At 39.0% G+C, this 15,687-nt stretch overlaps 5 protein-coding genes across 5 annotated transcripts in view; all 5 read right to left on the bottom strand.

Annotated features, from left to right (window-relative positions):
- Positions 1 to 2,882, bottom strand: part of LOC306853487 (protocadherin alpha-3-like) — a 126,928-nt gene extending 124,046 nt beyond the window's left edge. Inside the window, exon 1 of the mRNA XM_079390945.1 lies at positions 346 to 2,882. Coding sequence (XP_079247071.1) covers positions 346 to 2,710 — 2,365 coding nt within the window. The 5' untranslated portion in view covers positions 2,711 to 2,882. The remainder of the gene's footprint in view (positions 1 to 345) is intronic.
- The window catches only part of LOC306852915 (protocadherin Fat 4-like), a gene marked incomplete at its 3' end in the record, with an annotated part of 273,486 nt that overhangs the window by 202,538 nt on the left and 55,261 nt on the right, over positions 1 to 15,687 (bottom strand). The window lies entirely within an intron of this gene.
- Positions 3,415 to 5,790, bottom strand: LOC306853486 (protocadherin alpha-3-like; the record flags this gene model as incomplete). The annotated part of the gene is made up of 1 exon (XM_079390944.1): positions 3,415 to 5,790. The coding sequence occupies one exon, from the start codon at positions 5,788 to 5,790 to the stop codon at positions 3,415 to 3,417; it is 2,376 nt and encodes a 791-aa protein (XP_079247070.1).
- Positions 6,495 to 12,479, bottom strand: LOC306852871 (protocadherin alpha-3-like; the record flags this gene model as incomplete). The annotated part of the gene is made up of 2 exons (XM_079389991.1): positions 6,495 to 8,405; positions 12,015 to 12,479. The coding sequence occupies 2 exons, from the start codon at positions 12,477 to 12,479 to the stop codon at positions 6,495 to 6,497; spliced, it is 2,376 nt and encodes a 791-aa protein (XP_079246117.1).
- On the bottom strand, positions 13,185 to 15,560 carry LOC306853485 (protocadherin alpha-3-like; the record flags this gene model as incomplete). Its single annotated transcript, XM_079390943.1, has 1 exon — positions 13,185 to 15,560. The coding sequence occupies one exon, from the start codon at positions 15,558 to 15,560 to the stop codon at positions 13,185 to 13,187; it is 2,376 nt and encodes a 791-aa protein (XP_079247069.1).

Raw genomic sequence — 15,687 nt, 5'->3', positions numbered from 1 at the left:
ACGCCTTTCTTCTGAACAGCACGCTCACAGAAGCCTCTCCAGTGAGGAACAATGCCTTTCACGTCATCACAAGCAGATCGGTTCTCTCGCAACATTAATGCAGCACTGACACCAGGCGGACTTGAGTGCATAGCGCATTCTTAAAGAAATACTTTATTATAAAGAGAAATACTTAATAATTTTCTGTGACTTAATTGTGAAAAAGAGAACAAAACAGCGTGTACCGTTCTTCTAGCTGCAATTATACAACACATTTAAACATTTTAAGTACGCATATTCAACGTGAAAATATACAATTACAACACAACCTGGAGGTAAAATAATTCAATATCAAAATATTATTACATCTTACCTCTCCAGAATCTCTCCTCCTGCGATCTGGGATCACTAGAGTGTTTCCATTACTGCCCGGGACTATAGTAGAGCCGATACTCATTCTGGGTCCAACTAACATGTACCGTTTGTCTCCAGATCTGTACTGGATGCTGTGACACAGAGTCCCGTCGTAATTTGTATCCTGTAAATACTTGGACGAATAGTCTGTCGATTTAGAGCACTGCATTACAATCAACACGATGATGCTGATGACAAAAAACACTGAAACCGAGCCCAAAGTGATCATCAAATAAAATGTCCCGTTGTTTTCCTCCTCGTCTTTTACTGTGTTTTTCACATCAGAAGCTGCAAAAGCCTCTTTGGGCTCCACAACTTTGACAATCACAGTCGCTGTTGCTGAGAGAGAAACGTTCCCATTGTCTTTGACCAGTATGAGCAGTTTATGCTGGGCCTCGTCTGTTTCTGTGAATGAGCGAAGGGTCCTTATCTGTCCTGTATAGCGGTCCAAACCAAAGAGACTGTGGTCACTAACTTCCTGCAGTGAAAATAATAACCAGCCGTTGTATCCTATATCTGCGTCATAGGCTCTGACTTTATTCACCAAATGACCTGCGTTCACATTACGGGGAATCTCTTCCACACCCTCAGCAGAACCGTTAGCACTGACTGGATATAAGATCACTGGAACATTGTCGTTCTGATCCAGAATAAACACGTTCACTGTCACGTTACTGCTCAGAGACGGAGCTCCAGAGTCTGTGGCGAGAACATGGAACTGGAACTTTTTAACAGATTCAAAGTCAAAGCTCTTTAGCGAATAAACAACACCTGTCTCGGAATTTATATTTAAGAAAGATGACAAATCATTCTGTGTGCCATCACCTCTAATTATGTGATATGATATCACGGCATTTTCAGCTGTGTCTCTATCAGAGGCGCTTACTGAAATGATGGAGGAACCGGCTGCATTGTTTTCCATTAAGTAGAAATCTAGAGGATTTATTAAAAATTCCGGAGCATTATCATTCACATCAGAAATCTGAACGCGTAGAGTAGTCGATGCAGTCAAAGACGGCTGCCCTAAATCAGAGGCAGTTATTATAATTTCATATTGTGAGTTCGTCTCTCTATCTAAACGATCTTTTGTTACTAAAGAGTACATATTGTCTTTGAAAGAAGGCTTTAGCTCAAATGGAATATTTTTGTTTAACAGACATATGACTTTACCGTTGATCCCTGCGTCTTTATCAGTCACACTGATGAGAGAAATTACTGTTCCAGGTTTAGAATCTTCAGGGATGTTCTTAGAAAGTGATGTAATCTCAATCTCAGGCCGGTTGTCATTCGCATCAATAATCTTAATAACAACTCTACAGTTTGCAGACAGTGGTGGATGCCCTTTATCTGATGCCTGAATGTCGAGTTTATAAACTTCTGTATCTTCAAAATCCACTTCCCCCTTTACACGTATTTCACCTGTGACCTGATCGAGCTCAAAAACCTCGTGCACTTTGCTATTTAATGTTGCAAAACTGTATTCGATTTCACTGTTTGCGCCCTCATCTATATCAGTTGAATTTACTCGAACAACCATAGTGCCAACAGCAGAGTTTTCCTGTAATGTCACAGAATATGTCTCTCGACTAAATACAGGGCGATTATCATTTATATCTACAATAGTAATAGTAATGTTAAGGGTGCCAGATCTCGGAGGATTCCCTCCGTCAACTGCTGTTAAAAGCAGCTTGTATGTGGATGTAATCTCCCTATCAACAGCCTTCTTCAGGACTAAAAAAGGCTTTTTATCCTCATCACTCTCTCTAACTCGAATTTCAAAATGATCATTAGGGCTTAATTTATAAGACCGGACCGAATTCGTCCCAGAATCTGGATCTTTGGCAGCCTGTAACTGATAATCAGCGCCAGGGAGAGTATACTCGGAAATTCTAAGTTGATGTTCATTTTCAGCAAAGCTAGGAGAATGATCATTTATATCTGATATTTCTACTTCTACATAATGGATCTCGAGAGGATTTTCAATAACGGTTTTTAAATTTACCATGCAAACACCGCTGCCAGCACACACAGACTCTCTGTCGATTTTCTTATGAACGTACAAAACGCCATTTTCCTGATTTATCTGAAAAAGCTCCTCCTTAGATCCAGAAACGATTCGAAACTGTCTGCCCACCAAGCTCCTTACTTCAAGACCCAAATCCTTTGCAATATTCCCCACAGCGGTTCCTTCTTTCACTTCTTCTGGAACTGAATATCTTATCTGAGCTGAGACTTGCTGTCCGATGCCAAGAAGAAAATAAATACACAAAGCAATCCAGTGGTACTCCCATCTGCGCCTTTGTCCTCCAGCTTCCATCACGCGCGATTAGCAAACCGTTTAACTACGAAATGTATATACCCTCGATTATTAGAGGTCGTAATCGGATGTTTATAGCAAGCATATCATGAGCAAATAAGCAAATATGAAGTCAGCTTTTAGGTAACGTCAGTGCAGCATATTGTTCATGCATCCAAAGCCTTTAGTGTGTGTGAAAAAAACAACAAAACAGCCCTATTCGCGTCATCATCAGGGGCAGGACTCAATGTTCTGGACAAATGCTGGAGCAACACCGACATCAAGTGGTTTAAAATACTTGAAACCATTTTAAAGACCATCACTGTAAGCCGTACAAAACTGGTACAAAATTTTTTTAACTTTACAAGAATATAAACTCTACAAGAGGTACATATTTAAATATAAGTTAAGCAGATTTGTTTACGACATTTAGCAATTTTTCAGCACTGACATTGATGCTTTTTAAAATATTTTTTGGGCCTCAATGAACAAAATAATAATAATAATAATAATACTTAATTAACTGCATTTAGTTTCAGCACCGGCCCAGTGAACAGCTCCCTGCAAGCTGTGTTTACATAAAAACAATATCAGACAATCAAAGTTGTTAAATAAAGTACTGAACAGGGGTTTGCGCTATTATATCATGACTGTGTGAAAACATTTTCAGAATCATAACTACAGCGTATAAACACCACAAAGCAAAACAATGACTGTTAGGAGCATTAATCAGCCAGCCTTACCTCCCCAGAACCTCTCCTCCTGCGATCTGGGATCACTAGAGTGTTTCCATTACTGCCCGGGACTATAGTAGAGCCGATACTCATTCTGGGTCCAACTAACATGTACCGTTTGTCTCCAGATCTGTACTGGATGCTGTGACACAGAGTCCCGTCGTAATTTGTATCCTGTAAATACTTGGACGAATAGTCTGTCGATTTAGAGCACTGCATTACAATCAACACGATGATGCTGATGACAAAAAACACTGAAACCGAGCCCAAAGTGATCATCAAATAAAATGTCCCGTTGTTTTCCTCCTCGTCTTTTACTGTGTTTTTCACATCAGAAGCTGCAAAAGCCTCTTTGGGCTCCACAACTTTGACAATCACAGTCGCTGTTGCTGAGAGAGAAACGTTCCCATTGTCTTTGACCAGTATGAGCAGTTTATGCTGGGCCTCGTCTGTTTCTGTGAATGAGCGAAGGGTCCTTATCTGTCCTGTATAGCGGTCCAAACCAAAGAGACTGTGGTCACTAACTTCCTGCAGTGAAAATAATAACCAGCCGTTGTATCCTATATCTGCGTCATAGGCTCTGACTTTATTCACCAAATGACCTGCGTTCACATTACGGGGAATCTCTTCCACACCCTCAGCAGAACCGTTAGCACTGACTGGATATAAGATCACTGGAACATTGTCGTTCTGATCCAGAATAAACACGTTCACTGTCACGTTACTGCTCAGAGACGGAGCTCCAGAGTCTGTGGCGAGAACATGGAACTGGAACTTTTTAACAGATTCAAAGTCAAAGCTCTTTAGCGAATAAACAACACCTGTCTCGGAATTTATATTTAAGAAAGATGACAAATCATTCTGTGTGCCATCACCTCTAATTATGTGATATGATATCACGGCATTTTCAGCTGTGTCTCTATCAGAGGCGCTTACTGAAATGATGGAGGAACCGGCTGCATTGTTTTCCATTAAGTAGAAATCTAGAGGATTTATTAAAAATTCCGGAGCATTATCATTCACATCAGAAATCTGAACGCGTAGAGTAGTCGATGCAGTCAAAGACGGCTGCCCTAAATCAGAGGCAGTTATTATAATTTCATATTGTGAGTTCGTCTCTCTATCTAAACGATCTTTTGTTACTAAAGAGTACATATTGTCTTTGAAAGAAGGCTTTAGCTCAAATGGAATATTTTTGTTTAACAGACATATGACTTTACCGTTGATCCCTGCGTCTTTATCAGTCACACTGATGAGAGAAATTACTGTTCCAGGTTTAGAATCTTCAGGGATGTTCTTAGAAAGTGATGTAATCTCAATCTCAGGCCGGTTGTCATTCGCATCAATAATCTTAATAACAACTCTACAGTTTGCAGACAGTGGTGGATGCCCTTTATCTGATGCCTGAATGTCGAGTTTATAAACTTCTGTATCTTCAAAATCCACTTCCCCCTTTACACGTATTTCACCTGTGACCTGATCGAGCTCAAAAACCTCGTGCACTTTGCTATTTAATGTTGCAAAACTGTATTCGATTTCACTGTTTGCGCCCTCATCTATATCAGTTGAATTTACTCGAACAACCATAGTGCCAACAGCAGAGTTTTCCTGTAATGTCACAGAATATGTCTCTCGACTAAATACAGGGCGATTATCATTTATATCTACAATAGTAATAGTAATGTTAAGGGTGCCAGATCTCGGAGGATTCCCTCCGTCAACTGCTGTTAAAAGCAGCTTGTATGTGGATGTAATCTCCCTATCAACAGCCTTCTTCAGGACTAAAAAAGGCTTTTTATCCTCATCACTCTCTCTAACTCGAATTTCAAAATGATCATTAGGGCTTAATTTATAAGACCGGACCGAATTCGTCCCAGAATCTGGATCTTTGGCAGCCTGTAACTGATAATCAGCGCCAGGGAGAGTATACTCGGAAATTCTAAGTTGATGTTCATTTTCAGCAAAGCTAGGAGAATGATCATTTATATCTGATATTTCTACTTCTACATAATGGATCTCGAGAGGATTTTCAATAACGGTTTTTAAATTTACCATGCAAACACCGCTGCCAGCACACACAGACTCTCTGTCGATTTTCTTATGAACGTACAAAACGCCATTTTCCTGATTTATCTGAAAAAGCTCCTCCTTAGATCCAGAAACGATTCGAAACTGTCTGCCCACCAAGCTCCTTACTTCAAGACCCAAATCCTTTGCAATATTCCCCACAGCGGTTCCTTCTTTCACTTCTTCTGGAACTGAATATCTTATCTGAGCTGAGACTTGCTGTCCGATGCCAAGAAGAAAATAAATACACAAAGCAATCCAGTGGTACTCCCATCTGCGCCTTTGTCCTCCAGCTTCCATCACGCGCGATTAGCAAACCGTTTAACTACGAAATGTATATACCCTCGATTATTAGAGGTCGTAATCGGATGTTTATAGCAAGCATATCATGAGCAAATAAGCAAATATGAAGTCAGCTTTTAGGTAACGTCAGTGCAGCATATTGTTCATGCATCCAAAGCCTTTAGTGTGTGTGAAAAAAACAACAAAACAGCCCTATTCGCGTCATCATCAGGGGCAGGACTCAATGTTCTGGACAAATGCTGGAGCAACACCGACATCAAGTGGTTTAAAATACTTGAAACCATTTTAAAGACCATCACTGTAAGCCGTACAAAACTGGTACAAAATTTTTTTAACTTTACAAGAATATAAACTCTACAAGAGGTACATATTTAAATATAAGTTAAGCAGATTTGTTTACGACATTTAGCAATTTTTCAGCACTGACATTGATGCTTTTTAAAATATTTTTTGGGCCTCAATGAACAAAATAATAATAATAATAATAATACTTAATTAACTGCATTTAGTTTCAGCACCGGCCCAGTGAACAGCTCCCTGCAAGCTGTGTTTACATAAAAACAATATCAGACAATCAAAGTTGTTAAATAAAGTACTGAACAGGGGTTTGCGCTATTATATCATGACTGTGTGAAAACATTTTCAGAATCATAACTACAGCGTATAAACACCACAAAGCAAAACAATGACTGTTAGGAGCATTAATCAGCCAGCCTTACCTCCCCAGAACCTCTCCTCCTGCGATCTGGGATCACTAGAGTGTTTCCATTACTGCCCGGGACTATAGTAGAGCCGATACTCATTCTGGGTCCAACTAACATGTACCGTTTGTCTCCAGATCTGTACTGGATGCTGTGACACAGAGTCCCGTCATAATTTGTATCCTGTAAATACTTGGACGAATAGTCTGTCGATTTAGAGCACTGCATTACAATCAACACGATGATGCTGATGACAAAAAGCACCGAAACTGAGCCCAAAGTGATGATCAAATAAAATGTCCCGTTGTTTTCCTCCTCGTCTTTTACTGTGTTTTTCACATCAGAAGCTGCAAAAGCCTCTTTGGGCTCCACAACTTTGACAATCACAGTCGCTGTTGCTGAGAGAGAAACGTTCCCATTGTCTTTGACCAGTATGAGCAGTTTATGCTGGGCCTCGTCTGTTTCTGTGAATGAGCGAAGGGTCCTTATCTGTCCTGTATAGCGGTCCAAACCAAAGAGACTGTGGTCACTAACTTCCTGCAGTGAAAATAATAACCAGCCGTTGTATCCTATATCTGCGTCATAGGCTCTGACTTTAGTCACCAAATGACCTGCGTTCACATTACGGGGAATCTCTTCCACACCCTCAGCAGAACCGTTAGCGCTGACTGGATATAAGATCACTGGAACATTGTCGTTCTGATCCAGAATAAACACGTTCACTGTCACGTTACTGCTCAGAGACGGAGCTCCAGAGTCTGTGGCGAGAACATGGAACTGGAACTTTTTAACAGTTTCAAAGTCAAAGCTCTTTAACGAATAAACAACACCTGTCTCGGAATTTATATTTAAAAAAGATGACAAATCATTCTGTGTGCCATCACCTCTAATTATGTGATATGATATCACGGCATTTTCAGCTGTGTCTCTATCAGAGGCGCTTACTGAAATGATGGAGGAACCGGCTGCATTGTTTTCCATTAAGTAGAGATCTAGAGGATTTATTAAAAATTCCGGAGCATTATCATTCACATCAGAAATCTGAACGCGTAGAGTAGTCGATGCAGTCAAAGACGGCTGCCCTAAATCAGAGGCAGTTATTATAATTTCATATTGTGAGTTCGTCTCTCTATCTAAACGATCTTTTGTTACTAAAGAGTACATATTGTCTTTGAAAGAAGGCTTTAGCTCAAATGGAATATTTTTGTTTAACAGACATATGACTTTACCGTTGATCCCTGCGTCTTTATCAGTCACACTGATGAGAGAAATTACTGTTCCAGGTTTAGAATCTTCAGGGATGTTCTTAGAAAGTGATGTAATCTCAATCTCAGGCCGGTTGTCATTCGCATCAATAATCTTAATAACAACTCTACAGTTTGCAGACAGTGGTGGATGCCCTTTATCTGATGCCTGAATGTCGAGTTTATAAACTTCTGTATCTTCAAAATCCACTTCCCCCTTTACACGTATTTCACCTGTGACCTGATCGAGCTCAAAAACCTCGTGCACTTTGCCGTTTAATGTTGCAAAACTGTATTCGATTTCACTGTTTGCGCCCTCATCTATATCAGTTGCATTTACTCGAACAACCATAGTGCCAACAGCAGAGTTTTCCTGTAATGTCACAGAATATGTCTCTCGACTAAATACAGGGCGATTATCATTTATGTCTAGAATAGTAATAGTAATGTTAAGGGTGCCAGATCTCGGAGGATTCCCTCCGTCAACTGCTGTTAAAAGCAGCTTGTATGTGGATGTAATCTCCCTATCAACAGCCTTCTTCAGGACTAAAAAAGGCTTTTTATCTTCATCATTCTCTCTAACTCGAATTTCAAAATGATCATTAGGGCTTAATTTATAAGACCGGACCGAATTCGTCCCAGAATCTGGATCTTTGGCAGCCTGTAACTGGGTCAATATATAATTGTGGGAGATTTTGAGTTTGAATAATTCTGGGAAAAAATATATTTATTTACAAAATATTATTATCTTCCCTGATAAATCATCCCTGAAATATTTTGTTTTTAGTCATTGCCAAGCTCAGGCATAATTGATTTCAGATATTTAGTTTTAAAAACAAGAAGTTTACTCATTATTTGGTCAACTATGTTACGGACAAAACCTATAAGTTTTAACTTTAAGTAAATGTCAGACATTTAAAAAAATCATTACTCTTGGAAGAATATGTGTCTATTTACCTACCTTTTCAATTAAAATGCCCAATTAATTAAGAAAATACACATTTTGTTCAATTGAAACCCCAAATTTCAAGTACTGAAGTAACCGGTCTGTATATTTTGTTTCCAAACTGCTTGATTCATGATAATTTTCGTGATGAAATTATGCTGAGGTATATATTTGACAGCTACTCAGTTTCTAAATATTTACTTGGAGATTAGGGAACCATTGAAATACATATATTTTTTAAAAAACATAATGGTAACTTAATTGACAGCCCAGTATCATAGTTGACAAAAGTAACATAGTTGACTGGACATGACAAAGTAGGATGATGTATTTAACAAAAACAATCCTAAACTATATCAATTATTATATGTTAGCTAATCTTTTATTGCATTTAATCAAGACCTGTTGAATATTTCATGACATAAAGGAGAAAAGCGGGGATTAAAGTCCAAAACCTGACTTGAAATAACCTAACAAATCAATCGGGACTAAAGCGGTTCCATAAACGACAATTCAAGTTCACGCAATCTGACTAATGCCATCCAGGTTCAGTGAGTCAGGATAATGTGACGTACACGCTTATTCTGAAGCAGCCCTTAATGTCGATCATGGATCAGATCGATCCACCATAGCAAACAGCGAATATTTGTGCTGTTTAACGCATTTGAAACATTGTGTTTTCCTCAGTGCATAACTGATACGTCACAGGTATATTTTTTACATCTGTAAATGTCAGAAAGCCATATATGCAAATATATCCATTTAGCTGTCAGGAGTGGGCGAGGCTTATGCGAGAGAACGAGCGCCGCGGCGCGCATGACACATAGAATTTTAATTTCCTACATATAAGTGTATTTTTATGATAGCAGCAACTGTTAATCACTAGCTCAAATGAGTTAAATGTGTGTTCCTCTTATCAGTTAAAATGTACTCTGATTTCTATTATAAATTTACATTTTTAATTCAGTGATTTTAACTTTTGATTGTGTTTTTATGCTTTAAAGAGACATTTTAGATTGTAATGTTTTAATGTTCTAATAACCATAAAAGGTACAGCTGTCATAAATTCAGAGAGAAAGGCTGCATGGCTAGAAACTTCTGATCAACTTCTGATTTAACTATGTTAAAATGTCATTCACCTACATTTTGGGCACAATACATTAAATACAGTTGGTTGTAGCCTATTTTTTATTTATTTGATTATTTAAGGTGTATTTTCTGTATACTTTTATTTTTGGACCGATAATAAATTAAACTGACTGTCCCCCGGTTTCACAGACAAGGCTTAAGCCTAGTCCTAGACTAAATTGTAAGTCTGAGCTGTTTCAACTGAAATAAACTTGCATTGACTGATCATAAAATATATCAGTGCCTTTGTTTTGTCTCAAGATGCACCCCAGTAATGTTTTTTTTTCTAAGAATGTTTATAAAAATGACTTAAATGTCCTAATTGAACTATAGCCTAATCCTGGCTTAGTCTAAACCCTGTCTGTGAAACCGGGCCTGTATGTGAGAGAGTCAGTGGTAATATCGATGCGTTCCTATTGGTCAGAGTTAGAGGAGCTCAGCTTAGCCTGACAGTTAGCCTGCTCCGGACCAGGTTAGTTTGCCAGCATAAGTTACCACAGTGACTGAGCTTGAGCTATGGTAATTTTGCTTTCAGAAACCAAATCAAGTGAAAATAAGTCAGAATTACTGAAATAAGCCTGGCTTATTTGGTAAACTTGTTTTATGGAACAGGCCCCAGGTGCCAGAAAGTAGAAATCCTGTCCAGCAGCTGTTCCAACCATCACTAACCAGCTCCTCTACCAGGTAGATGAGCTCGTTAGTGAAAACACCTGTTCTAGATGTAGAGGCAGATCCAAAAACATGGCAGGATTTTTACTTTCTGGCACCTGGACTATACACGTCTGGTGTCTATATGTGTGTGTGCTTGACCGTGTGCTTGTGCCACGTGTTGTGTTTGTGTGTGTGTGTGCGCGCATGTCCTTAGCCATGAAGATATGATTTGGCAATATCTTCCCACACATCTCTTTTTATTTCAACATGACGTGCTGTCACGTGCTGTGGGGCAGGAATCAACCTGTTCTGTTCTGTTTGAGGTTCTTTCTACATAACCTTCTAACCTTCCTGGTTTTGGAACTGCTTGTTCCTCGCTGTCAGGACTCAGTGGTGGGGTAACAATAGCAGAATTCTGTTTCTTTCTGCGTCTGCTCTGTTCCTGGGCTCTTCTCCAGGCCTTTCTCTTTGCACGTTTTTCCCTCTCACTCTGTTCAGATATGGGCTTATAGTATGCACCTTGCTCCCTCTTTTCTCTCCATTTCTGCCGGCCTTTTGCCAAGTATGCCTCCTTTTTGCAGGATCAGCATCTCGCCGTGCACGGTAACGGCGCTGCTTTTCTGCAGCAGATAATCGTGGCATTTGCCTGAAAACAAGTTTACTTTTATAATATTTATTGCAAAGTATTTTATAGTTACTGTACAATTAGAATATTAAATGAACTCCTGAAAACTATAAGAACATGTCATGAATGTCAACTATGTTACTCTTGGTCAACTAAGTTACCTTTGCAGAGTAACATAGGTGACTGGTAACCTAGTTGACATTTTTGCTGTTTTTAGGAATAAAATCAAAATGGTTGCCTAGCACCAGACACCACATGGCATTTTACGGAGAGGTTCTTCTAAATATTATATGTACAACTGAGTAAAATTGAAATTCAAAGTTATTTATGAATTCATTGTAGTAACATTGTTGACATATGATAAGTACACATTTGCCCCAAGCACTACTTTAGGTGAAATAACTGAAAATGTGGAGGGAGAACATACCTTGGAGTCTTGCTAGTTTTCTCTTCAGGAGGAAATGACATCATGTGGAGCAGGTCATGTGATTTGGAAAACACACTCTTCCTTGAGGGGTGTATTTGCTATGGGTAACTTAGATGACAGCGACTTCTCGGACACATATTCAATTTGTCAATTTCTATTGAAAATGTGACATATTGCCCAAAAAGACACATTGTTCACAATTACCTCAACTTAATGTAAATAATATAATTAAAACTGTTTTTGAATAAGTTTTTAAAATGTTTTTTTAGGTAATGAGATTGTGGTTGTAATTAATTTCGGACGGTTATTTAGTTGACATTTTAGGGATATCTAGTCAATTTTTATAAATAAATGATTATTTCCATAATAATTAACTATGGAATTTGTAAAGACAAGATCATGAAGAACACTGAAGACTTTTAAAATTTTATTTTAATAAGCATGTTTGCGAGATAAATCTCATGGACATGAAAACTCCCTCAATTATATATTGACCCAACTGATAATCAGCGCCAGGGAGAGTATACTCGGAAATTCTAAGTTGATGTTCATTTTCAGCAAAGCTAGGAGAATGATCATTTATATCTGATATTTCTACTTCTACATAATGGATCTCGAGAGGATTTTCAATAACGGTTTTTAAATTTACCATGCAAACACCGCTGCCAGCACACACAGACTCTCTGTCGATTTTCTTATGAACGTACAAAACGCCATTTTCCTGATTTATCTGAAAAAGCTCCTCCTTAGATCCAGAAACGATTCGAAACTGTCTGCCCACCAAGCTCCTTACTTCAAGACCCAAATCCTTTGCAATATTCCCCACAGCGGTTCCTTCTTTCACTTCTTCTGGAACTGAATATCTTATCTGAGCTGAGACGTGCTGTCCGATGCCAAGAAGAAAATAAATACACAAAGCAATCCAGTGGTACTCCCATCTGCGCCTTTGTCCTCCAGCTTCCATCACGCGCGATTAGCAAACCGTTTAACTACGAAATGTATATACCCTCGATTATTAGAGGTCGTAATCGGATGTTTATAGCAAGCATATCATGAGCAAATAAGCAAATATGAAGTCAGCTTTTAGGTAACGTCAGTGCAGCATATTGTTCATGCATCCAAAGCCTTTAGTGTGTATGAAAAAAAAAAAAAAAACAGCCCTATTCGCGTCATCATCAGGGGCAGGACTCAATGTTCTGGACAAATGCTGGAGCAACACCGACATCAAGTGGTTTAAAATACTTGAAACCATTTTAAAGACCATCACTGTAAGCCGTACAAAACTGGTACAAAATTTTTTTAACTTTACAAGAATATAAACTCTACAAGAGGTACATATTTAAATATAAGTTAAGCAGATTTGTTTACGACATTTAGCAATTTTTCAGCACTGACATTGATGCTTTTTAAAATATTTGTTGGGCCTTAATGAACAAAATAATAATAATAATAATAATACTTAATTAACTGCATTTAGTTTCAGCACCGGCCCAGTGAACAGCTCCCTGCAAGCTGTGTTTACATAAAAACAATATCAGACAATCAAAGTTGTTAAATAAAGTACTGAACAGGGGTTTGCGCTATTATATCATGACTGTGTGAAAACATTTTCAGAATCATAACTACAGCGTATAAACACCACAAAGCAAAACAATGACTGTTAGGAGCATTAATCAGCCAGCCTTACCTCTCCAGAACCTCTCCTCCTGCGATCTGGGATCACTAGAGTGTTTCCATTACTGCCCGGGACTATAGTAGAGCCGATACTCATTCTGGGTCCAACTAACATGTACCGTTTGTCTCCAGATCTGTACTGGATGCTGTGACACAGAGTCCCGTCATAATTTGTATCCTGTAAATACTTGGACGAATAGTCTGTCGATTTAGAGCACTGCGTTACAATCAACACGATGATGCTGATGACAAAAAGCACCGAAACTGAGCCCAAAGTGATGATCAAATAAAATGTCCCGTTGTTTTCCTCCTCGTCTTTTACTGTGTTTTTCACATCAGAAGCTGCAAAAGCCTCTTTGGGCTCCACAACTTTGACAATCACAGTCGCTGTTGCTGAGAGAGAAACGTTCCCATTGTCTTTGACCAGTATGAGCAGTTTATGCTGGGCCTCGTCTGTTTCTGTGAATGAGCGAAGGGTCCTTATCTGTCCTGTATAGCGGTCCAAACCAAAGAGACTGTGGTCACTAACTTCCTGCAGTGAAAATAATAACCAGCCGTTGTATCCTATATCTGCGTCATAGGCTCTGACTTTAGTCACCAAATGACCTGCGTTCACATTACGGGGAATCTCTTCCACACCCTCAGCAGAACCGTTAGCGCTGACTGGATATAAGATCACTGGAACATTGTCGTTCTGATCCAGAATAAACACGTTCACTGTCACGTTACTGCTCAGAGACGGAGCTCCAGAGTCTGTGGCGAGAACATGGAACTGGAACTTTTTAACAGTTTCAAAGTCAAAGCTCTTTAACGAATAAACAACACCTGTCTCGGAATTTATATTTAAGAAAGATGACAAATCATTCTGTGTGCCATCACCTCTAATTATGTGATATGATATCACGGCATTTTCAGCTGTGTCTCTGTCAGAGGCGCTTACTGAAATGATGGAGGAACCGGCTGCATTGTTTTCCATTAAGTAGAGATCTAGAGGATTTATTAAAAATTCCGGAGCATTATCATTCACATCAGAAATCTGAACGCTTAGAGTAGTCGATGCAGTCAAAGACGGCTGCCCTAAATCAGAGGCAGTTATTATAATTTCATATTGTGAGTTCGTCTCTCTATCTAAACGATCTTTTGTTACTAAAGAGTACATATTGTCTTTGAAAGAAGGCTTTAGCTCAAATGGAATATTTTTGTTTAACAGACAAATTACTTTACCGTTGATCCCTGCGTCTTTATCAGTCACACTGATGAGAGAAATTACTGTTCCAGGTTTAGAATCTTCAGGGATGTTCTTAGAAAGTGATGTAATCTCAATCTCAGGCCGGTTGTCGTTCACATCAATAATCTTAATAACAACTCTAGACTTTGCAGACAGTGGTGGATGCCCTTTATCTGATGCCTGAATGTCGAGTTTATAAACTTCTGTATCTTCAAAATCCACTTCCCCCTTTACACGTATTTCACCTGTGACCTGATCGAGCTCAAAAACCTCGTGCACTTTGCTATTTAATGTTGCAAAACTGTATTCGATTTCACTGTTTGCGCCCTCATCTATATCAGTTGCATTTACTCGAACAACCATAGTGCCAATCACAGAGTTTTCCTGTAATGTCACAGAATATGTCTCTCGACTAAATACAGGGCGATTATCATTTATATCTAGAATAGTAATAGTAATGTTAAGGGTGCCAGATCTCGGAGGATTCCCTCCGTCAACTGCTGTTAAAAGCAGCTTGTATGTGGATGTAATCTCCCTATCAACAGCCTTCTTCAGGACTAAAAATGGCATTTTATCCTCATCACTCTCTCTAACTCGAATTTCAAAATGATCATTAGGGCTTAATTTATAGGACCGGATTGAATTCGTCCCAGAATCTGGATCTTTGGCAGCCTGTAACTGATAATCAGCGCCAGGGAGCGTATTTTCATAAATTCGCAAGCGCTGCTCTTTTTCAGGAAAGCTAGGAGAATGATCGTTTATATCTGATATTTCTACTTCTACGTAATGCATTTCCAAAGGATTTTCAATAACGGTTTTTAAATTTACCATGCAAACACCGCTGCCAGCACACACAGACTCTCTGTCGATTTTCTTATGAACGTACAACACGCCATTTTCCTGATTTATCTGAAAAAGCTCCTCCTTAGATCCAGAAACGATTCGAAACTGCCTGCCCACCAAGCTCCTTACTTCAAGACCCAAATCCTTTGCAATATTTCCGACAGCGGTCTCTTCTTTAACTTCTTCTGGAACTGAATATCTTATCTGAGCTGAGACTTGCTGTCCGACCCCAAGAAGAAAATAAATACACAAAGCAATCCAGTGGTAGTCCCATCTGCGCCTTTGTCCTCCAGCTTCCATCACGCGCGATTAGCTAACAGTTTCTCTAGGATCAAATGTATATATCCTCGATTATTAAATGCCGTACTCGACTGTGTATGGCAAGTACTTAATGAAAAAATAAGAAAATATGAAATTGGTCGTTTTA

This window comes from Barbus barbus (genome assembly GCF_936440315.1).
Source record: "Barbus barbus genome assembly, chromosome: 33".
NCBI classification, from domain to species: Eukaryota; Metazoa; Chordata; class Actinopteri; order Cypriniformes; family Cyprinidae; genus Barbus; species Barbus barbus.
The sequence above is the reverse complement of the archived record's forward strand: the minus strand, read 5'-3'. Positions and strand labels throughout refer to the sequence as shown.